This window comes from Ahaetulla prasina, chromosome 10, assembly GCF_028640845.1.
Source record: "Ahaetulla prasina isolate Xishuangbanna chromosome 10, ASM2864084v1, whole genome shotgun sequence".
NCBI lineage: Eukaryota > Metazoa > Chordata > Lepidosauria > Squamata > Colubridae > Ahaetulla > Ahaetulla prasina.
The window spans coordinates 28,006,997-28,030,756 of record NC_080548.1 but is presented as its reverse complement, the minus strand read 5'-3'; the positions used below and the strand labels follow the sequence as shown (position 1 = coordinate 28,030,756).

Below are 23,760 nucleotides of genomic sequence, written 5' to 3'. Positions count from 1 at the left end.
GAAGAATAGAAGAAAGGGAAGAGGGGTGGAAGAAAGGGAGGGGAAATAAGAGTAGGAGAGAAGGTTAGATAGGGAGGAAGAAAGGCGGAGGGGAAGAAAGGAAGGGGAAGTAGAGAAGGAGTAGGAGAAGAGAGAAGAAAGCAGGAAGGTTAAAAGAAGGGAGGGAGAGGAAAGAGAAAGAGAAGAGAGATTGCTGTAAAACAAAAAAGTTGAAATGGAAGAAAGGCAACCCCGAACATGTCTGAATGTATCAGGAAGATTGAATTATTTTTAAAAAATAATAGAAGAGAATATATATTAGTAAAAATGGAGAAATTAGAGCCCAAGGGCGAAAGAAGATGTGTTTTATATAAATATTAAGATACGATTAAAAATATGGAAAAAGAATACCTTGGCAGAAATTGCAACTAAGTAAAATGTATTTGGATATGATAAGTTGTATAAGATATGATATGGCCAATACTCTGTTCATAAAATATGTGGGGGGGGGGCAGTGGTGGGTTTCAATTTTTTTTACTACCGGTTCTGTGGGTGTGGCTTGGTGAGCGTGGCATGGCTTGGTGGGCGTGGCAGGGGAAGAATACTGTAAAATCTCCATTCCCTCCCCACTCCAGGGGAAGGATACTATAAAATCCCCATTTCCTCCCGATCAGCTGGGACTCGGGAGGCAGAGAATAGATGGGGGTGGGGGCCAGTCAGAATTTTTACTGGTTCTGTGGGTGTGGCTTGGTGAGCGTGGCATGGCTTGGTGGGCGTGGCAGGGGAAGAATACTGTAAAATCTCCATTCCCTCCCCACTCCAGGGGAAGGATACTATAAAATCCCCATTTCCTCCCGATCAGCTGGGACTCGGGAGGCAGAGAATAGATGGGGGTGGGGGCCAGTCAGAATTTTTACTACCGGTTCTCTGAACTACTTAAATTTCCGCTACCGATTCTCCAGAAGTGGTCAGAACCTGCTGAAACCCACCTCTGGTGTGTGCGTGGGGGGAAAAATCAATAAAAATTGATTCAAAAAAAGAAAAAAGAAAAAGATGGCTTCCAGGCCAGACACAGGGATGGGAATAATGCCAGTAGGCTGAAAATTAATTATTTATTTTTATTTATTTTGTCACACAGTATATATAAGCGTAAGCATGAAATAACTATACGATATATAAGCATATATATAAGCATGAGTATGAAATAACTATATTAATTGGATATAATGAAAGGAAGCAATAGGACAGGAACGGTAGGCACGCTTGTGCTCTTATGCACGCCCCTTACAGACCTCTCAGGAATGGGGTGAGGTCAATAGTAGACAGTTTTTGGTTGAAGCTTTTGGGATTTTGGGAAGAGACCACAGAGTCAGGTAGTGCCTTCCAGGCATTAACAACTGTTTCTGAAGTCATATTTTCTGCAATCAAGATTGGAGCGGTTCACATTAAGCTTAAATCTATTGTGTGCTCGTGTATCATTGCAATTGAAGCTGAAGTAGTCTTCGACAGGAAGGACGTTATAATAGATGATTCTATGAGTTAAAATTAGGTCATGTCGAAGAAATGAAGAGCTTTGCCCCCTCCCCACTTCAAATGGGGAGACCTCCACGGATGCTTAGCTTCTGCTGAGTGATCACCTGTGGGAACTTCCAGGCCCGTGATAAAAATGAAGTGGTGGGAAAGTATCTTCCCAGCTTTGGCGTGGAGAGACCACCCTTGGCAAGTTGCACAAACGCAGCACCATCTCCCTGTCTGGTCTGTGGGAAAAAGCCGTTTCTCACACGCGCGCCTGGCTGGGCTGCCAATCAAAACATGTCTGATCGTGTCAGATTCCCCTGTGTTTACCTGTCTTCTATCCATTCCCTTGGGAAATTTCAGTCTACGCTGGGAAGAACGGACGGGATAGGATGGGGTACAGGATGTTTCACCCTCTTCGATGTCTAAAAAAAAGGTTTTTTTAAAAAAAAGAGAAGCCGTCCTGAACATACAACCATTCGTTTAGTGACGATTCGAAGTTACAACGGCACCAAAAAAATGTGTCTCGGGACCATTTTTCACACTTAACGACCGTTGCAGCATTTCCTCCCCCCCCATTGGTCATGTGATCAAAATTCGCCCGCTTGGCAATTTGCGGTTCATATTTATGACGGTTGCACAGTCCTGGGTTGAGGCGATCCGCTTTTGTGACCTTCTGACAAACATCACAGAAAAGGGAGCAAGGTGAAAGTTGGAAGTTAAAAGGTGATTAATAATGTATAAACAAATCGTATTTTTTTGTTGTTGATACATTATTTTATACATTATTATTATGTATAATGTAAAAGTGACCCAGACCAGGGGTCTCCAACCTTGGTCCCTTTAAGACTTGTGGACTTCAACTCCCAGAGCAAAGCTGGCTGAGGAACTCTGGGAGTTGGAGTCCACAAGTCTTAAAGGGACCAAGGTTGGAGACCCCTGACCCAGACAATAGAGTTTACTAAGCACTAATGTATGGTATAGAAAAATGTATAAACAAAATAGATATAAAAAAGAAAAGGGAACAAGGATGTGTTTCCCATAAACAGGGCCCTGAACGACAATTGTGTCAGGGACACAATCAAAGGACAAAGGGTAAAACTGGTGATAACAGAAACTTTAGCCTAGCAATGCTCTAAAAAAATTGGGAGGAAAGTCCAAGCATTTGAGGAAAACAAGGATTAGATCTAGTCCAGAGTCAGCACAGGTTTTAAAAAGGTTCGTGTCCAGAGGTGGGTTTCATATAATTTTACCACCGTTTCACCGTGCACCGAAAATGTGAGCTTGCACGCATGCGCGCGGCTTAGAAAATGTGGCTAAATAGGACGGCATAGCACTGGGGCAGGTGGGCCTGTGGTGGGTTTCAAAATTGTTTACTACCAGTTCTGTGGTTGTAGCTTGGTGGGTGTGGCATGGCTTGGTGGGTGTGCTTGATGGGTGTGGCAGGGGAAGGATACCGTTGTCAGACCTGGAAACCATACTAGACTTTAGGGTTCCAGACGCTGCCACATTTTTCCCCTGAGGGGAAGAAGGGGGGTTGAGGGGTATGGTAACATTCTTCAAGCGGTCAAGGTCGGATGGTGTTCACATCTACAGGAGGAGTGGCGAGAAGATATTCGAATGAACTGGGAGAACGTGGGACCATGTGACCAGCAAAGGGGTTAGGGGGGTGGGACTCTTGGGGTTTGTATAACTGGGAAAAGAATCCGGAAGTTCAGTTTTGGAATTTCACTCATCGTGTGCCAGTTTCCTTATGCTAGTAAAGAACTCTGAGAGACAATGGCTTCTGAGTTTTTTTTTATGCAGAAGAGGTTTTTCTGGAACCTTGACAACTGTAAAATCTCCATTCCCTCCCCACTCCAGGGGAAGGATACTGTAAAATCTCCATTCCCTCCCCGCTCCAGGGGAAGGATACTGTAAAATCTCCATTCCCTCCCCGCTCCAGGGGAAGGATACTGTAAAATCTCCATTCCCACACACTCCAGTGGAAGGATAGTATAAAATCTCCATTCCCTCCCCAATCCAGGGGAAGGATACTGCAAAATCCCCATTCCCTCCCTACTCCAGGGAAGGATACCACAAAATCTCCATTTCCTCCCGATCAGCTGGGACTTGGGAGGCAGAGAATAGATGTGGGCGGGGCCAGTCAGAATTTTTACTACTGGTTCTCCAAACTACTCAAAATTTCCGCTACCGGTTCTCCAGAACTGGTCAGAACCTTCTGAAACCCACCTCTGAGGTGGGTGGCCACCCGCAGGTCGCCAGTACCGGTTCACCTGAACCGGTCCGAACTGGCTCAATACCGCCAGTGTTCGTGTCATCTATGAAAAATAGAGAGCAACCACGTACCCTCCAGATATTTGAGGCTACGGCCGCCATTATTCCCAGCCATCATGGCACCACTAGCATACAAGCACTCTTCGACTAACAACCACAATTGAGCCCAAAATTTCCATGGCTAAGCAAGACAATTGAGTTTTGCCCCGTTTTGCAGCCTTTCTTGCTTTGTTGTTAACTGAATTGCTGCAGCTGTTAAGTTAGTAACAACACGGTTGTTAAATGAATCTGGCTTCCCCACTGACTTTGCTTATCGGAAGGTCGCAAAAGGGGATCATGTGACCCCCCCGGATCGTCATAAATACAGGCCAGTTGCCAAGTGTCTGAATTTTAATCACGTGACGATGGAAGGGGCGGGGCCAGTGGTGGGATTCAGCCGGTTCGCACCACTTCGGGAGAACCGGTTGTTAACTTTCTGAGCAGTTTGGCAAACTGGTTGTTGGAAGAAATCATGAGGGCAGAGAACCGGTTGTTAAATTACTTGAATCCCACCACTGGGCGGGGCTACAACGGTCCCAAGTTTGAAAAATGTCACTTTTTCCAGTTTTTTTTTTAATTTACATTTATATCCCGCCCTTCTCCAAAGACTCAGGGCGGCTTACAGTGTGTAAGGCAATAGTCTCATTCTATTTGTATATTTACAAAGTCAACTTATTGCCCCCCCAACAATCTGGGTCCTCATTTTACCTACCTTATAAAGGATGGAAGGCTGAGTCAACCTTGGACCTGGTGGGACTAGAACCTGCAGTAATTGCAGGCTGCTGTGTTTTAATAACAGGCTTCTTACAGCCTGAGCCACACCGCGGCCCACACTTTTTCCAGTGCTCTTGAAACGTCAAACGGTCACTAAACAAACTATTGTTAAGTCGAGAACTATCAGTAAAACTGCTTTTTATAACCTACACATTGAGGCATGGAAGGAAAACTTTGAATTTGAAAGGGTTTTTTGGTGTTTTTTTAAGTGGACTTTGTTTTTCCAAGATGTTTTCTTTGGGGGGGGGCAGAGGGAAAGATGGAGTTATGCAACATACTTGCTTCCAGAAAGGAAAGATTGTTCTGAAAATGAATTTTTTTTAAAAAAAAAAAATTAAAACAAAAATTAAAGATGGATTAAGTTGCTTTCAATTCCAGCGAGAATATGTTCTGTTCACTTGCAAAGAATGGATATAGATGTGGCTGAATTTATTTTTTTATTTATTTATTTTGTCACAACAATATATATAAGTATCATACAAAAAAGATTATATAGTATATAAACATATATATATTATATATATATATATATAATTATATATTATAATATAATTATATATATATACATATATATAATTAAAGCACAAGTTGTTGAGGTTCCTGGAACGTCTTCATATCGGGATCATCTTGAGATTTCTCCTGTAACGTGGAGCTTGGTCTCCTTTCGGCTTTCTTTAGGGCTCTCCACTTGATGTCCCATCATCCTCAGCCATCAAAGAGAATCAAACTTTTGTGAAATGCACACAGCAGCTTTGCTGCCAGTGGATTGAATTTGTAGTGTGCAAATCCTGCCCTCTGGAGGTTAACGCTTGAAACTACAGCTCTTCCAGCAGGTACTACAATGGCCGTTCTTAGCGATTCACACTCTTACACTAAACAAAGGAGGGTATCTTACCCCAGAGAGGACTCATATGGTGTTCATAATTTCCATGAAACCATAACTGGGTTAGTAAACCCAGCTGCAGATAGTCCTCGACTTAACAACCGTTAAGCATAAACAGAGGGATAGAATCAAGATCACGTGAAGTGTTAATACCACTTTATAATGCCTTGGTAAGGCCACACTTGGACTATTGCATTCAGTTTTGGTCGCCACGATGTAAAAAAGATGTTGAGACTATAGAAAGAGTGCAGAGAAGAGCAACGAAGATGATTAGGGGACTGGAGGCTAAAACATATGAAGAACGGTTGCAGGAACTCAGTATGCCTAGTTTAATGAAAAGAAGGATTAGGGGAGACATGATAGCAGTGTTCCGATATCTCAGGGGTTGCCACAAAGAAGAGGGAGTCAAGCTATTCTCCAAAGCCCCTGAAGGTAGGACAAGAAGCAATGGGTGGAAACTAATCAAGGAGAGAAGCAATTTAGAACTAAGGAGAAAATTCCTGACAGAACAATTAATCAGTGGAACAACTTATTATTATTATTATTATTATTATTATTATTATTATTATTATTATTATTATTATTATTATTATTATTTTTTATTGAATTTTTATACCGCCCTTCTCCCGAAGGACTCAGGGCGGTGTACAGCCGGAGATAAAATACAAAATATGTACAATTAAAACAAATTAAAACATATCAAAATTACAAAAACGGCTAATAATTAAAATTAAATTTAAAATATTTAAGAATATTAATAAAACCCCAATTTAAAATCAACTATTATGCCAGTCCTGCTTGAATAAATAAGTATGTTTTTAGCTCACGACGGAAGGTCCGAAGATCAGGCACTTGACGTAGGCCAGGGGGAAGTTCATTCCAGAGCATTGATGCTCCCACAGAGAAGGCCCTCCTCCTGGGGGCCGCCAGCCGACACTGTTTGGCGGACGGCACCCTGAGGAGACCCTCTCTATGAGAGCGTACGGGTCGGTGGGAGGCATAGGGTAACAGCAGGCGGTCTCGTAAGTACCCGGGTCCTAAGCCATGGAGCGCTTTAAAGGTGGTAACCAAAATCTTGAAGCGCACCCGAAAGACCACAGGAAGCCAGTGCAGACTACGGAGCAGTGGTGTTACATGGGAGCCATGAGCGGCTCCCATTACTACTCGCGCAGCCGCATTGTGGACTAACTGCAGCCTCCGGGTGCACCTCAAGGGCAGCCCCATGTAGAGAGCATTGCAGTAATCCAATCGAGACGTAACCAGAGCGTGAGTGACTGTGCATAAGGCATCCCGGTCAAGGAAGGGACGCAACTGGCGGACCAAGCGGACTTGGTAAAAGGCCCTCCTGGAGACGGCCTTGCCTGCAGAAGTTGTAAATGCTCCAACACTGGAAGTTTTTAAGAAAATGTTGGATAGCCATTTGTCTGAAATGGTGAAGGGTTTCCTGCCTAAGGAAGGGATTGGACTAGAAGACTTCCAAGGTCCCTTCCAACTCTGATATTATGATGATGATGATGATGATGATGATGATGATGATGATGATGATGATGATGATGATGATGATGATGATGATGTGACCGCTTAGTGTAAGTAAGTGTAAGTAACAACCGTTAAGTGACTGCTTAGTGACCGTTCAGTTATGAGAGACCTCCCCGGGAACTACTTATGGCCCAGCTTTGAAGCTGAATTGGATGAGAGCGTACATTGCTTAAATGTGTTTGCTATGGAAATAAATAAATACAGGATCAGAAAGTTAAATAAAAAAATAGGAAACGGGCCAGTGACCCCTTCGTCTACCTCTGGATTTTGACCCTCTTCCCAAACTTTACTAAAAGTATTAAATCATGTTCCATTCACTTCCCTCCAGTGGTGAAATCTGAACCGGTTTACTACCGGTTCGCTGGCTGCTCATCCACACTGTGTGCGTGAATGCACAGGTCGCACCACGCACCATATGTGAGGTGTGCGCGCGCAGTACACGCCAAAAGGAGGCATGAGATAAGTAGAACAGCGCGGGGTGTGTGCGTGTGATCAGCTGTGGCGCGTGATCTTTTATTTTACTTTTAAAAGCATTTTTTTTACAACCTATTTGGCCAAATAGGTTGTAAAAAAATGTTTTTAAAAGTTAAAAAAAAAAGGCTCTGACGATCAGGCAGGTCAGCTGGGACCATTTTTTTATCTTTTAAAAGCATTTTTTAAAAGAAGCGGCAAGTGGGCAAGCGGACAAGGGGGTGATTGGGTGGGCAAGGGTGGGGAAGGGCCAGGGATTTTTGTTACCGATTTTCTGAACCACCCGCCACCATCACTACCAGATCGTCCCATCCGATCCGATCCGAACTGGGAGCATTTTACCCTTGTTTCCCTCCTTCACAAAAGCTTAATTTGGACTTGACTGCAACTGCGTGTAGGTGTTGACGTGGGCCTACGTTTGTAAAGAGGTTGGTTGATGGGTTAAAAAGCGTTAGGTGGCAGACCTCCCAAATCTCAACTACGCATTGTGGGGAGATGTGCGACCTGCATGCTGATCGCTTGATCCGACTTCCTGTCGGGAAATTTTCGGTGCTTTGTCGTTTGAGCACACACACACACACACCCAGCCCAGGGGTGTCAACAGGGGTGGGCTTCAAAAATTTTAGCAAGGGGTTGTCTGCCTGGTTGCTGGGCGGGCGTGGCCATGGTGGGCCTCCTGACCATGGGGGGGCATTTTTGCCCTCCCTGGGCTCCGGAGGTTTTCCTTGAGCCTCCAGAAGGGCAAAAATGGCCTCCCCAGGCTCCGGAGGCCCTCTGGAGAATGAACCTCTGGGCCTCTGGTGGCTCAGACTGCTAAGACAGTCTGTTATTAACAGCAGCTGCTTGCAATTACTGCAGGTTCAAGTCCCACCAGGCCCAAGGTTGACTCAGCCTTCCATCCTTTATAAGGTAGGTAAAATGAGGACCCAGATTGTTGGGGGCAATAAGTTGACTTTGTATATAATATACAAATGGATGAAGACTATTGCCTGACATAGTGTAAGCCGCCCTGAGTCTTCGGAGAAGGGCGAGATATAAATGCAAATAATTTTTTTTTAAAAAAAAACTTCTGGTAGGCCTGTTTTTCGTCCTCCCCGAGCCTCCACACATGCCCTACACTTACCTGCGTGGGGTCTCCTGAGAGGGGCAGGGCGGGGTGGGCGGGGCCAGTCAGGAGTGGGATTTGGGGGTTCTTCGAACTGCACAGAATCTTAGCTAGAGGTTCTCCCGAACCCCTAGCAGCCCACCCATGCATGTCACATTCAAGGCCCGCAGGTCCTGGTCTACCCGGTGAAAAGAGGAAAGATCAGGCCAGCTTAGCTTCGGCCCGGCCTACCCAGTGGGAAGAGGAAACATGGCAGGAGTTTGGGGAGTGGCGTCAAGCTAGCCATGCCCATGCAGTTGGCCACACACACACACACACACACACACACAAGGTCAACTACAACCCTGATGCAGCCCACAATAAAATTGAGTCTGACACCCCGTCCTAGCCAAAACATTAACATTTGCAGAAGTACCTTCCAAACAAGAGATACCTGCGTATCAATAAAGGAGAATATTTGTAGCTCAGGGTTGAAATGAGAAGTCCTTGGTGCTCTCTGAGCTTGGTTGTTTTCTTGCAAACATTTCATTACCAAGCTAGGTAACGTCATCCGTGCTACTGACAAGATATGTTCCCCAACATGCAGTGCTCAAGTCTAACCCAGGCTTAACAATTATGGTCCCTCCTCCCAGCCTCCCTGCCCCAATGTTGACTTCCAGAAGGTTAAGAAACAAAAGTGTTTTATTTTGTTTGACACAGAAGGCCAGCTCTGTTGAGTTTCAGTCATTCACGGCCCAAGAACGGCCGTCAGATGTTGGAGGAAAAGACAGCTTCAAGTCTCCAAACAGAACAGCCTTGAGAGCCAGGCGCAGTGCAGATCTGAGGTGAGGCCAGGAGTGCCAGCCGTTCTATTCGCTAATGAAGATATAACTAAATTAAAGCGAGGAAACTGGAGTTATAAGGCGGGTCCATCTTCATTTTGGAATCAGTTCAAGAACTGGAAGCGAACAGTTGCATTTTGGCTGTTATCGTCTTGCACTTGCCGTCTTGCACAAGAGTGCAGAAGTGACATTGGGGGGCTTTCTAGTTGCCCTGAATGATTGTTGATCCTGAGAAAGGAGACATGCCTTAAACAGGTACATCCTGGATTCCGCATTTGAGGTTCGCAGGAACTGCAACATCTGGGAAAAAGAAGAGAATGGAAGCATTAGCACGAGCCGCGGTGGCGCAGTGCTTAGAGTGCAGTACGGCAGTACTACTTCTGGGAGTTTATTTTATTATTTTATTTTATTATTTTTATTATTTGCATTTATATCCCGCCCTTCTCCGAAGACTCAGGACGGCTTACACTATGTTAAGCAATAGTCTTCATCCATTTGTATATTATATACAAAGTCAACTTATTGCCCCCAACAATCTGGGCCCTCATTTTACCTACCTTATAAAGGATGGAAGGCTGAGTCAACCTTGGGCCTGGTGGGACTTGAACCTGCAGTAATTGCAAGCAGCTGCTGTTAATAACAGACTGTCTTAGCAGTCTGAACCACCAGAGGCCCTTCAGCTTTGTTTGAAGTCCACAAGTCTTAAAAGAGCCAAGTTTGCAGACCCCTGCTCTAGAGGTTCTTCCAGAAGACCCATTAATATGGAGCAGATAGCAGTCCGGAAGTGACACCCCCCACTTCCCACTCCTGCTCCTCGAATAACAGAAGCCAGTCTCACCGATCTTTTTGGGTTTGGGTAGGTTCAGATTGTTCATAAGCTCAACGAAACCCTCCTTAGACAAGATCAGACGAGGATTCAGAGTTCGCTCTTCCTCCACCGTAGATACCGTCTGTCCTGGAACGGAAGGAAGAGGAAAGAGAACGGATGTTATCACGCACGGAATACGGCACTCATTTTACGTTTTTTTAGTTCACGAGGCATGACGCCGTAATAAACCTGGCGCATCTACGTCCCAATTCAGAATGTTGATCGTAAAGAGTAAAATCTAATGCAAACTAAAGATTTTTTTTAAAAAAAAGAAGAATAAAGAGTTAAAAAGCGCTCACCAACTCACCTGTGTAGTCGTGGGCAGGATAGATCAGGCAGTCACCTGGAAGGGTGAAGATTTTCTTGTGGACGGAGTCGTAAAGAGTTTCCGCAGAACCTGGAGAGGAGAACGGAGGCTGTAACCATCACGCAGATTATTATTTTTTCTAATACAGAGGTTGGAGCAGTGGGGAGGGTCTATCCCCAACTCCTATCCTGATAAACCACCTCTTGTAACCTTGTAGCATAAGTCTCCTTCACACAATCAGAATCTCTAGGCCAGGGGTCTCCAACCTTGGCAACTTTAAAACTTGTGGACTTCAACTCCCAGATATCCTCAGCCAGCTTTGCTGGCTGAGGAACTCTGGGTGTTGAAGTCTACAAGTCTTAAAGTTGCCAAGGTTGGAGACCTCTGCTCTAGACCAGGGCTGTCAAACTTCCATTTCACTGAGGGCCGCATCAGGGTTGTGTTTGACCTTGGTGGAAGGGTGAGGGGGTGGCCAAGGGGCGTGGCCAGCATGACATCACTTCTGTTGGGAGGTGCCTGTGGTGGCCCGAGTGCTCTGTCACCAAAAACGGGCTCCCAAGCTCCGTTTTCGGCTGCGATGGCCTCCTGCAATTCACCGTCAGCAAAAACGAAGCTCAGGGGGACCACATGCGGTCCGCATGAGCTCCGTTTTCGGCTGCGATGGCCTCGTGCAACCCTCTGCCAGCAAAAATGGAACTCAGGGGGGGGGCCATATTCGGTCCTCGCGAGCTCCGTTTTCGACTGCGACAGCCTCCTGCTACCCTCTACCAGTGAAAACGGAACTCAGGGAAGCCACATGCAGTCCTCATGAGCTCCGTTTTCAACTACGACAGCCTCCTGCAACCCTCTGCCAGTAAAAACGGAGCTCTGTGGGGGGCCCACATGTGGTCCTCACACACTCCGTTTTTGGCTGTGACGGCCTTCTACAATCCACTGCCAACGAAAACAGACCTCGGGAGAGCTCCGTTTTTTCTTGCAGAGGCCATTGTGGGCCAGTCCTTCGCTATTTCCAGGGCAGCCCCGCGAGCCAGATCTAAGCACCCTGCGGGCCAGATGCGGTCCTCAGGCCTTGAGTTTGACACCTCCTGGTCTAGAGCAAGTAGTGTTTTGGGTCATCTGGAAGAAATAGGTATGCATAAATCCAGTTTCAAAGCGCATCAGAGGGAAAAGGTTCCTCTTCAAGTGGAAAATGACTTTTTCTTTAAAAAAAAAAAAAGAGTGGACTTTGCTCACCCTTCGGGAGGCCTACGATGTTTACACGTTGTGCAGAATAAGGAAGTCAAAGCCAAAGGGGAAGAATTCTGAAGTCTCCTTAGAGATTCCGACCAGAACAAAAAAAAGCTTTGTCCTACTACAGGTAATCCACAATTTTACGACCACATTTGAGCCCCAAAATTTTATGTCGCTAAGTGAGAAATCCATTCTGCCTTCATTTTACGACTTTTCTTGCCACTTTGGTTAAGGGGATCGCCGCAGTTGTTCAATCCGTAACAATCCGGTCGTTAAGTGAAGCTGCTTTCCACGTGGACTTTGCTCGTCGGAAGGTCGCCAAAGGGGATCACACGTGACCCCGGGAGACTGCAAACCATCGTATCTGCGAATTGGCTGTCAAGCATCCGAATGCAAATCACGCGAACGTGGGGACGCTGAGACGGTCGGTGAGTGTGAAAAATGACCCAAAGTCACTATTTTCCGTGGCGTTGTGACTTTGAATAGTCACTAAGCGAACTGTTCTAAGTCGAGGACTACCTGTATAAAAATCTCCACTCTCTCATGAGCTGCAAAGCTGAAATAGGGTTCATAACCAGATCCCAAAGGGTTGTTGTAGTCCGCCAGCAGCCTGCAGAGCTGGCAAACGGAGTCGGACAGCGATGAGGCTGAGGAAGAAAATGGGCCAGTCCTGGAGGCTGGGGAAGGCCCAGATGAGGGCTCTGCGTCGGAGGCTGAGGTGAGCCAAGGGCCATTGGGGAGTCAGGTGCGGACTCCAGAGCCTCCAGAGCCTGATAGTAGTGAGACAGAGGAACAGGAGGAGCCTGTTCCTAATGCATGCATAAGAAGAGTTGCCAGAAGGCAAGAGAAGCTCAAGCAGAGAGGACAACTCGGGAGTAGGGCCAAGAGATGATTGGCCCCACCCATAATTCTTAAAACAGACCAGCCACGGCGTTTCAGCTTTGCCGGAAAACAATGTTGTAGCTGCGTCTTCTGCTTCGTATACGTCTTTGTTTTTGTGGCTTCTGGGTGTTTGCCAGGAAGGGCCTTTGGCAGTTTGCCCTAATTGGACCAAGGTTTGCGATAGGACCGAGGAATTTGTGTTGGGAGGAATTTGCTTTAATTTGAGTTGAACGACGCTGGGAATGAAGTAATTCTCAGCTGTTCGAATAAGGTTTGTTTGTTTTTTCATGGACTGAGTTTCCTACTACCTACTTGGGCCTGAGGTCACAACAAGTGTTCCATACCTTGTTGGAAGTCTGTCCTGCCACATCCCCGGATCAGCAAAGCATCGCCCGTAAAAGCCATACTGTGGTCATTCAGCACATAGGTCAGGCAGCCATCCGTATGGCCAGGGGTGGCACGGGCATGTAATACCTGAAACCATAACAACATGTCACTAATATTCCTAGAGCCTGTCTCACATTTTATATTAGCATTCTATTCTTCTTCCCCTCGCTAAAGTAAGTAAAGTAATGGAGGCAGCAGGGTGGAGTGCAGGAAGTGATAAACACGTTATTTCTAAATGAGAGGAACTAGCAGCTTCACTCCGTTGTATGCTGGGCAGGCTCCCTCTCACATATCGTGTCTACAATTTATGAAGGAGTCAGAAAAAAACCGGACAAATTCAGAGAAAGGGAACAAGCATCAAGAAAGAACAGGCCCACTTAACAATTGCGGCATTCGCTTCACCACCACCACAACAAAGGTCATAAAATCGTGTCGGTCATATGACCAACATTCCACGCTTATCTCCCTCAAGGCTGTCTCCCAGGGATACCTGCAGCAGTCGAAAGGGAGTTGACCTCTACAACCCTCAAAATTGCTCTGTTGGCGAATGTGATTGATGACACACCCTGGGGGGAGGGGGGGAAACAGGGTCATAATTGGAGTGTAAATTAAATAGGGTCAGAGCTGGCTTCACTTGGGAACGTGCAGACGTGAAGCTCCTAATAAATACCTGGATTTCTTTTGAAGCTCGGCTCAAGACTCATGATTTAATTAGAGGTATCCGTTGGATCCCTGACAGACAGTCCATTACAACCATAAGTCAAGAGCTATCAATAGCCAAGGTGAAGGAACCTTAATCCAGTTCCTGTTTATGCTACTTATTCACCAGGAATCCGTTCACAGACTTACAAAAGCTCCAAATTTGAGGTGATGGCCTTCCTGGATCAGGAGATCAGCAGTGGCCCCGCTGTCCTTGGAGATGACACTGCGGCAGCCCGGAAGGAGCTGCTTCAGGAATCCCGTGCCAGAGATATGATCAGCGTGGCAATGGGTGTTGACTAAGAAGAAGGAGGAGAAATGCATGGTTGTTTCCTTAAAGACACAAGATCAAGGATCTAACCCAGGTTTTTACAAAATGGCCACCTTTCAGATGAGTGTATTTCAATACCAGTAGTCTTTAACTTACGACCATTCGTTCAGCGTTACAATGGCACGGGAGAAAAGTGACTTATGGCCAGTACTCCTACACTGTACAGTAGTGGCCAAAATTGCAGAGACCTTTTGGAAAAAGTGTATTCTTGAGGTTTGATGGCACCGGGTGCGCTTCAAGGTATTGGTGACTACCTTCAAAGCACTCCATGGCTTAGGACCGGGATATTTACGGGACCGTCTACTGCCACCTTCTATCTCCCAGCGACCGGTGCGTTCTCACAGAGAGGGACTCCTTAGGGTGCCGTCAGCCAAGCAATGTCGACTGGTAGCCCCCAGGGGGAGAGCCTTCTCTGTGGGGGCTCCTACCCTGTGGAACGAACTTCCCCCTGGACTTCGTCAACTATCCGACCTTCGGACCTTTCGCCGCGAACTTAAAACCTATTTATTCCGTCTAGCTGGACTGGCTTGATTTTAAAAATTTTTATTTGCTTTTATGGGTTTTAAATTTTTGTAAATTTTTATAGGGTGTTACTGTATTTTAAAATTTTTGGCCAATCGAATAAGTTTTTTAAGGGGTTGTTCTTAATATTATATGTACTGTTTTCTTTGTATTTTATTCTGGCTGTGCACCGCCCTGAGTCCTTTGGGAGAAGGGTGGTATACAAATTAAAATATTATTATTATTATTATTATTATTATTATTATTATTATTATTATTATTATTATTAATAATAATAATAATAATAATAACACCACTTTTTTGGGGGAGAGTTTCAAGATAATCATAGTCCACTGCTGAAATGGCCTGGGAATAGCCCAGACCAGGGGTCTGCAAACTTGGCTTCTTTTAAGACTTGTGGACTTCAACTCCAAGAGATCCTCAGCCAGCTGGCTGAGGATCTCTTGGAGTTGAAGTCCAGAAGTCTTAAAAGAAGCCAAGTTTGCAGACCCCTGGCCCAGACCAATTGAAAATCGATGGAGCCGACTAAAGAAACTTGTTAGTCAGAAGCGACCCAGCAATAAAACCTAGTGAATAGAAGCCATCATTCAATCTTGGTTTCACATTATAACAGCTGCAGAACTCAAAAACTTGGCTCACTCCATGGGAAGACGTGGTAAGGCCGTAATTCATGCTAAAGGTTACCCAACTAAGTATTAACTGACATATGGTGATCATTTTTGTATATCTCATTTTTTTCTACGTGTTTCACTTTTCTTCTTTATACTGTAACTGCTATTCTAGTAGCAAAACCTTCACAAAAGTTATTGCATTACATTCTTGATTAAATTATTTTTCCACTGATATAGAATTTTATGGTATTGCTCCAGAAAAAAGTGGTGTTATTAGCTAGTTTTAGAAAACACACATTCCCCAAAAGATTTCTACCATTTTGGCCACTACTGTACTGTACATATGACCATCATAGCATCTCCAAGGTTATGTGATCAAAACTTGGATTTTGGGCAACCGGTATTTATTTACGACAGTTGCAGGGTTCCAGGGTCATGTGATCTCCATTCGCGATCTTCCCAGCTGGCTTCTAATCAGCCAAGTCAATGGGGGAAGCTGGTTTCACTTAATGACGGTGTGATTCACTTTAAGAACGGCGGTGAGTTGCTTAAGAACTGTGGCAGCAAAAGTCATAAAATCAGGCGCACCTCATTGCTTAAACCAGAGGTCTTCAAACTTGGTCCCTTTAAGACTTTTGGACTTCCAACTCCCAGAGTTCCTCAGCCAGGACTCTGGGAGTTGAAGTCCACAAGTCTTAAAGGGACCAAGGTTGGAGACCCCTGGCTTAAGCAACCGCCTTGCTTAGCAACAGAAATTCTGGCCCTAATTTTGGGCATAAATCGAGGACTATCTCTACCCAAGCTCCAAAGTCAGCATGGTTGGTACGGAACATCCTTGGAACTGAGGCTCCCACCCATCCGGAGGGCGGTCCTAACCTAACCCATCCTCTAACCCATACCTGAGACTGGGGGTGGGGGGGAGGGGGATATACAGAAAATTGTTCCCCCCCTAAATGTCCCAAATGTGCTTTTTTTCAAGAGGCAACTGGACTTTCTAGGTTTTTTCTTTGAAGACATTTCGCTTCTCATCCAAGAAGCTTCTTCAGCTGTGACTGGATGGTAGGCAATGGAAGGATTTATACTCCTTGTAGACAGCTGGACATCTGCATTTTTTTAGCGTTTGCTCCACCTAGAACAGTGATGGCTAACCTTCTTCTGCCGTGTCCCAAAAGTGCACAAGCGCACACGCACGACAGCACATGCGTGTGCTGGCACCCATAATCCAATGCATGCGCCCCCCACGCATGTAAGCATGACCCCCCCATGCTCCTCTGCATGTGACACCCCCCCCCGTTCTTGGTCTAATAGGCCTCTCTGCACCTCCTGGGCCCAAAAATGGGCTGGGGGGGCAGACTGCACCCCCCTGTTCTGTCCCCCCTTGCTTCCATCCGAGCAATGGCTTAATTAGCCAGCACTATCAGCTCTGGCAGCAAACTAGCGAGTGTCTGGCAAGTGACTCTGTTATCTCCCTTGAGGCCGATGAGTCACCCAGGAACAAACAGTACTTTAGCTCTAGTTAAGCAGCTGATTTGCCTGCTACGAAGAGGCATAGCAGCCCTCACTGGTTTTATATCCTGTGGGATGTGGCTCCATGACTCAGCACTTCCTAGGCCTCCCCCACCCTTGCTTCTGTTGTTCCCTCGTCTCCTGCCTACGAAACCTAGGGTCCAGCCAGGCCTGATTGCCATCAGCTGGGTCTGGAGGCATGGCCTGGGTGGGGAAAAGAGTCAGGGGACGGAGGCCTCGTTATCTCTTCCACCTGGCCTGCCTCTGGCTCCTGAAGCTGAGCCAGGGAAGCCGGTGCTCCCTAGGTAAGTCCTGATGGCCCTTCCCCCTCACTTTCCAAGTCACTTTCTGGCAGGAGGCCCGGCTCAAGGGGCGCAGACACAACACTCCCTGCCCCCCGCTTTTGGCCTAGCAGGCCTCCCTGCAGCTTCCTGGACCCAAAAACAGACTGGGGGGGCCCCCGGCCCCCCGCACATGGGCGTGCGTCTTCTGCATGCGCCCTGCCTCCCGTGCGTCCCGAAAATCAGCTGGCTGGCGGCAGGTGCGCGCACATGCGCGGTGGAGCTGAGCTGGGCGACGGCTCATACCGGCCCTTAAATTTATTTTCAGTCTAAAATCTGTTTTGTTAAAAAGGAAAGACATTCCTTTAAAAGGAGATCAATCGTCTTTCGGCTGATAACATCCAGAGAGGTTATACCTCGCTGAGACCTCCATTCAGTTATCCATCTCCACTTATATCATGGCTACTTTCTGAAGATCCTGACAGACCATGATTCCTGTGTGGTTTTCCTTTCCTTGGCTTGTTTTTTTTTTTTTTTTTTAGAATAGAAGAATAGAATAGAATAGAATTTTTATTGGCCAAGTGTGATTGGACACACAAGGAATTTGTGTTGGTGCAGATGCTCTCAGTGTTCATAAAAGAAAATATACATTCATCAAGGTACAACATTTACAACACAATTGATGATCAATATATCAATATAAATCATAAGGATTGCCAGCAACAAGTTATAGTCATACAGTCATAAGTGGAAAAAGATTGGTGATGGGAATTTAAAGAAGAAACAACTCACCTGCATATAGCAAATTAAGTCCAAGTTGCTTCACCAATGTTGAATCGCGTTTGGCCGTTTCCAAAACAGGGTCTATTAGAACGGCTTCTTTTGTCTTTATATCCGCCAGCAGGTAAGTGTAAGTATAACTTTCTGACTCAAAGAGCTGGTAGGTGAAGGGAGGAAAAAAAACAACAACAAGAACTTAGTCCATGGAAAGGGCAAGCGAAACAGTCCAATTGTATCCAGACATGCTGGCTGGGGAATTCTGGGAATCAAAGTCCAAAAGTTGCCAAATTTGGAGACCCCCTGTGAATTTGGGGTTTTCATGAGCTGTCAGCCATAATCATCAAAATTATGACAAATCAAGGCGTGAACTATCTCGCTTTGCATGTCATGAGTCTATCTCATATATTCGTTTCACCTTTTAAGTTGCATTACTGAAATAAATGATCTTTTGCATGATATCCTAATTTTTTGAATTTCACCTGTATATGTTTAAATGTTACGTTTACACTTATACTTGTTTTCTCATACATGCTTGACAAACAAAATATATAAAATAAAATACTTACGGGACCGCCTGCTGTTACCTTATCCCTCCCACCGACCCGTATGCTCACACAGAGAAGGTCTTCTTAGGGTGCCGTCCACCAAGCAATGTCGGCTGGCGGCCCCCAGGGGAAGGGCCTTCTCTGTTGGAGCACCTACCCTCTGGAACGAACTTCCCCCTGGTTTGCGTCAATTACCTGACCTTTGGACCTTTCGCCGTGAATTGAAAACGTACCTGTTTATCCAAGCGGGACTGGCTTAATTTTTAAAAATTTTTAAATTTTTCAAATTTTAATAATTTTAACTGGGGTATTTTATTTATGGGTCAAATTTGACGGTTTTAATTTTCGGCCATTTATAGAATAGATTATTTTAACTGTGGTTTTAATTTGTATATTGTACTGTTTTAATCTGGCTGTACACCGCCCTGAGTCCTTCGGGAGAAGGGCGGTATAAAAATCTAATAAATAAATAAATAAATAAATAAATAAAATAAATTAAAAAAAAAAGCCGATCCCCAAATATTTGAATTTCCTATTATGCCACACTTAAAAGGTGGGGGAGGTCTTTTCAGAGAGAAAACGTTGATACCCCCCCCACTCTCACCCCGACCCCCAAAACCAGGCAACATTTCCTATCCTCCCTCTTTCCCCAGGCCCATCATGCCTTTCTCCACCTGCCTTGGATTACAATACCCATCCTCCCCACCCTCGGCCGGGCCAGATCCAAGTCCAAAGTGAAAGCAAGAACAGACGGAAGTCGTATCCTCGAAAGAGTTCCTGGAAATCCGGCCAAGTTGGCAGCGCCTGGCCCGTTAAGGAGCTGCGAAGCACCTGGGGTGCCTGACGGGGCGGCTCAGTGGCTAAAGACACTGAGCTTGTCAGCACTTCGGCGGTTTGAATCCCTAGCCGGCGTGAGCAGGGGGTTGGACTATATGGTAATATATTTCAACCTGCAATCTGGAAGCAACATTCACATTTAAGATGTACTTCCTCTTGTGCCTATGGATGTAAAAAGGCCATAGTTCTTTTTCAGGTTGAGTGTGGATTTACAGATTTGTTTCCTTTTTTTCTGTTTAACTCAAAATAAAACTACCAGCAAGAAGAACAAATGGCAGGATCAGCGCTCTACAAATCAGCACTAATTTGCTATTAAGATTCATTGAGAAGGCAAAATGTCGATTAAAATGACCCTCTATTGCATTTTTAAAATATAAAACAGATGTTCCATCAATGTAATCAAAATACCCCCAACTCCATGACATATATTTTATCAAAAACAATCCACAAACTACCCCTATTTTTTTTCTCCATGCCCTTATTCTTTCCATCTCAGTTTCCCTTTTCCAGTTTTGTCTCTTGTTTATTTGATTATGGTCTTTTCCAGATGATCAGTTTATAGAGCAGTGGTGGTCAACCTGGTCCCTACCGCCCACTAGTGGGTGTTCCAGCTTTCATGGTGGGCGGTAGGGGTTTTGTCCGATATTGAAGCACTTTCCTTTTTTTAAATTTAATTGACTTTTTTTTTTAAAAAAAATCATAGCGTTATTTAAAAACATTTTCATTAGGTTTTCATACAATTCCCGGTGACAATTTAAATTTCTGAAAATATCCTCTTTGTATCGCCCATGCATAAGTTTGGTTCACGTTACGTAAGTGAAACTAAAAGTCGCTATAGTGCGACTGCAAACAAAAGAGCCTCGTCCCAGAATAGCTCGCGCATCTCCCCCCACACCACCCAGCTGTAACAGACAAGCAGAGCTGGTAGCCAGCGCCGCCCCCAAACCCAATCCACAATGCACGAGAGGCATGTGCAGACCACGATGCACGGCGCATTACTGTGGAACCGGTGGGCAGTTAGAAAATTTTACTACTAACAGAGATACAAAAGTGGGCGGTAGGCATAAAAAGGTGGACTACCCCTGGGATAGAGCAACATAAATGCAGCTGCATCCAAGTCATTTCAGGGGATCCACTAGATCAGGGGCTCTCCAACTTTGGCAACTTTAAGCCTGGAGGACTTCAACTCTCAACGTGCGCTCTCACAGAGAGGGACTCCTCAGGGTGCCATCGGCCAGCCAGTGCCGGCTGGCGACACCCAGGGGAAGGGCCTTCTCTGTGGGGGCTCCCACCCTCTGGAACGAACTTCCCCCAGGACTCCGCCAACTTCCTGACCTTCGAACCTTTCGCCACGAGCTTAAGACACATCTATTTATTTGCGCAGGACTGGACTAGATTTTAAATTCGAATTGGTTTTAATGGGGATTTTATTATTTGTATTGTCATTTTTAATTATTCAGCCATCTGTAATAAGTTTTTTAATGGATGTTTTATTTTGTATTTATATGTATATTTTTATCTGGCTGTGAACCGCCCTGAGTCCCTAGGGAGATAGGGCGGTATAAAAATATGAAAAATAAATAAATAAAAATAAAACTCCCAGAATCCCCCAGCCAGCTTTGCATCCAAGTCATTTCAGGGGATCCACTAGATCAGGGGGTCTCCAACCTTGGCAACTTTAAGCCTGGAGGACTTCAACTCCCAGAATCTCCCAGCCAGCTTTGCATCCAAGTCATTTCAGGGGATCCACTAGATCAGGGGGTCTCCAACCTTGGCAACTTTAAGCCTGGAGGACTTCAACTCCCAGAATCTCCCAGCCAGCTTTGCTGGGTGGGGAATTCTGGGAGTTGAAGTCCACCAGACTTAAAGTTGCCAAGGTTGGAGACCCTTGCACTAACTCCCGTTACTGTGAAAGACCTTTTCGGAGGAGCTCACCTGTCGGAAGAGCAGCCCCCGACGCTGGGCAGAGCCGGTGCAGTAGCATCGCTGCGGGAAGCTGGTGCGGGGAAGCGGCTGGTTCAAGAGCCGCAGGGCAGCCGCAGGGCATCTCCCGAGCAGCAGCAGCCGCTTCATGGTCGGGTTGGTGCCTCTCTTGACGCCGTGCCAACCTTCGAGGAACCGGAGGCGAAGGGCGAAGCGACGCCCTTTAACATTGACTCAGCTGGGCTGGGCTGGAGAGGAGGGGAGGGGACGAGCCTCCTTAAAGGGCCAGAGCCCTTCCAGATTGCGACCGGACTACAACTCCCGGCAGCCTCTGCCGGCAAGGGCCATACGGAGGAACGCTGGGACTTTTAGGAACCAACTCTAACAGCAACAGCACTTAAAAGCCTGCAGAGCAAGGGGAGTCTCCAACCTTGGAAACTTTAAGACTTGTGGACTTCAACTGGCATAATAGTTTTACTATTTTAAACTGGGTTTTTATTGTTTTAGGGTTTTAAATTTTTAAATTCTAAATTTAAATTTTAATTGTCGGCCTTTTTTGTAATTTGCTTTGTTTTAAATTCAGGTTTTAATTGTATATATATTGAGTTTTATCCTTGGCTGTACACAGCCATGAGTCCTTTGGGAGAAGGGCGGTATAAAAATGTAATAAATAAATAAATAAATAAAAATAAATAAATAAACTCCCAGAATTCTTCAGACAGCTTTGGTGGCTGAGGAATTCTGGGAGTTGAAGTCCACAAGTCTTACGGGGCCAAGGTTGGAGACCCCTGCTGTAGAGGTTCTCAAGTCATCCAGGACAGAAGTCTCCAACCTTGGTAACTTTAAGACTTGTGGACTTCAATTCCCAGAATTCCTCAGCCAGCAAAGCTGTCGAAGAATTCTGGGAGTTGAAGTCCACAAGTCTTAAAGTTACCAAGGTTGGAGACCCCTGCTGTAGAGATTCTCAAGTCATCCAGGTCAGAACCTTTAGAGGTTCTCAAGTCATCCAACCTTGGCCACTTTAAGCCTGGAGGACTTCAACTCCCAGAATTTGCTGGCTGGGGCATTCTGGGAGTTGAAGTCTTCCAGGCTTAAAGTTACCAAGGTTGGAGACCCCCGGATCCAGGTCACGGTTGTCCCCAAAGGTGCTTTTTTGCAGGAGGCAACTGGACTTTTTTTTTTTTTTTACTTTTGAAGACGTTTCCTTTCTCATCCAAGAAGCTTCTTCAGCTCTGACAGGATGGTGGGGAATGGCAGGATTTATATTTCTTTCAGGCAGCTGGGTCATTTGCATCCTTTTAGAGGGTGGTTGAAGCACAAGAATGCAAATGACCCAGCCAGTCTGCAAGGAATATAAATCCTGCCATTTCCCCACCATCCTGTCAGAGCTGAAGAAGCTTCTTGGCTGAGAAGCGAAACGTCTTCAAAGGAAAAAAAACAAGAAAGTCCAGTTGCCTCCTGAAAAAGAAGAGGGCCGTGAAAATATTTACAGACCCCTCACATCCTGGACATAAACTGTTTCAACTCCTACCCTCAAAACGACGCTATAGAGCACTGCATACCAGAACAACTAGACACAAGAACAGTTTTTTCCCGAAGGCCATCACTCTGCTAAACAAATAATTCCATCAACACTGTCAAACTATTTACTGAATCTGCACTACTATTAATCTTCTCATAGTTCCCATCACCAATCTCTTTCCATTTATGACTGTATGACTATAACTTGTTGCTGGCAATCCTTATGATTTATATTGATATATTGACCATCAATTGTGTTGTAAATGTTGTACCTTGATGAACGTATCTTCTTTTATGTACACTGAGAGCATATGCACCAAGACAAATTCCTTGTGTGTCCAATCACACTTGGCCAATAAAAATTCTATTCTATTCTATTCTATTCTATTCTATTCTATTCTATTCTATTCTATTCTATTCTATTCTATTCTATTCTATTCTATTCTATTCTAAAAAGCACATTTGGGACTTAGACTAAGTACCACCACCACCTCTGTTCACTTATCCATCTCCTGTTATATCATGCCGTCTTTCTTAAGAGCCTGACAGTCCCTGCCTTACAAACGTTTATTTAGGGACCATTCCAAGTTACAACGGCACGGAAAAAAAGTGGCTTACGTCACACTTACGACCTATGCAGCATCCCACAAAACCGTGTGATCAAAATTCAGATATGTGGCAAAGGGTTCGTATTTATGACCATGGCTGTGTCCCAAGGTCATGTGATTGCCTTTTGTGACCTTCTGGCAAAGTAATTTAGGGTTTCTTAATTTGAGGGATTTTTAAGACTTCATCTCCCAGAATTCCCCGGCCAGCATAGAACCTCTTAAAATTTTGAGAACCTCTTAAAGTTTCCAAACTTGAGAAACACTGAATTACTTTGTGATTCTGAGCAGCCTGGGGTGAGATTGCAAGAAAACTTTTTTTTTTCCTTCCACGATGGCATAACACAATCAAGTCAGCCATCGCCAGTGTCTTTCCCATCCGCTTCACCAAACATGCTGAAGTCTGTTATCGGGGGGAAGAAAGAGACGCTTCATTAATATTGTTTGGAAATATTTTGTAGTTCCGAGAAATGAATTGTAGGCCAGAAGTGGATTTGCTATGGATGGAAGGCAGTTGGCTGG

The 23,760-nt window shown here is 45.3% G+C and overlaps 1 protein-coding gene across 1 annotated transcript; it reads right to left on the bottom strand.

The window, feature by feature from the left end:
- Positions 1 to 9,245: 9,245 nt before the first annotated feature.
- Positions 9,246 to 21,352, bottom strand: ETHE1 (ETHE1 persulfide dioxygenase). Its single transcript, XM_058195025.1, has 7 exons — positions 21,125 to 21,352; positions 17,820 to 17,964; positions 13,927 to 14,075; positions 13,035 to 13,164; positions 10,579 to 10,668; positions 10,242 to 10,358; positions 9,246 to 9,703 (listed from the first exon to the last, which is right to left on the bottom strand). Exons 1-7 carry the CDS (start codon positions 21,260 to 21,262, stop codon positions 9,651 to 9,653), a joined length of 822 nt encoding a protein of 273 aa, XP_058051008.1. The 5' UTR covers positions 21,263 to 21,352; the 3' UTR covers positions 9,246 to 9,650.
- Positions 21,353 to 23,760: the final 2,408 nt, after the last annotated feature.

What these genes read in the sequence shown, in the direction of transcription:
- ETHE1 (XM_058195025.1), bottom strand. Translation starts at nt 21,262, where the DNA reads ATGAAGCGGCTGCTGCTGCTCGGGAGATGCCCTGCGGCTGCCCTGCGG. An exon ending in ACCTCAAATTTGGAGCTTTT is followed by an intron (nt 13,165 to 13,926) that starts GTAAGTCTGTGA and finishes TTATGGTTTCAG; the next exon opens with GTATTACATGCCCGTGCCAC. An exon ending in TCCTGCCCACGACTACACAG is followed by an intron (nt 10,359 to 10,578) that starts GTGAGTTGGTGA and finishes CTTCCGTTCCAG; the next exon opens with GACAGACGGTATCTACGGTG.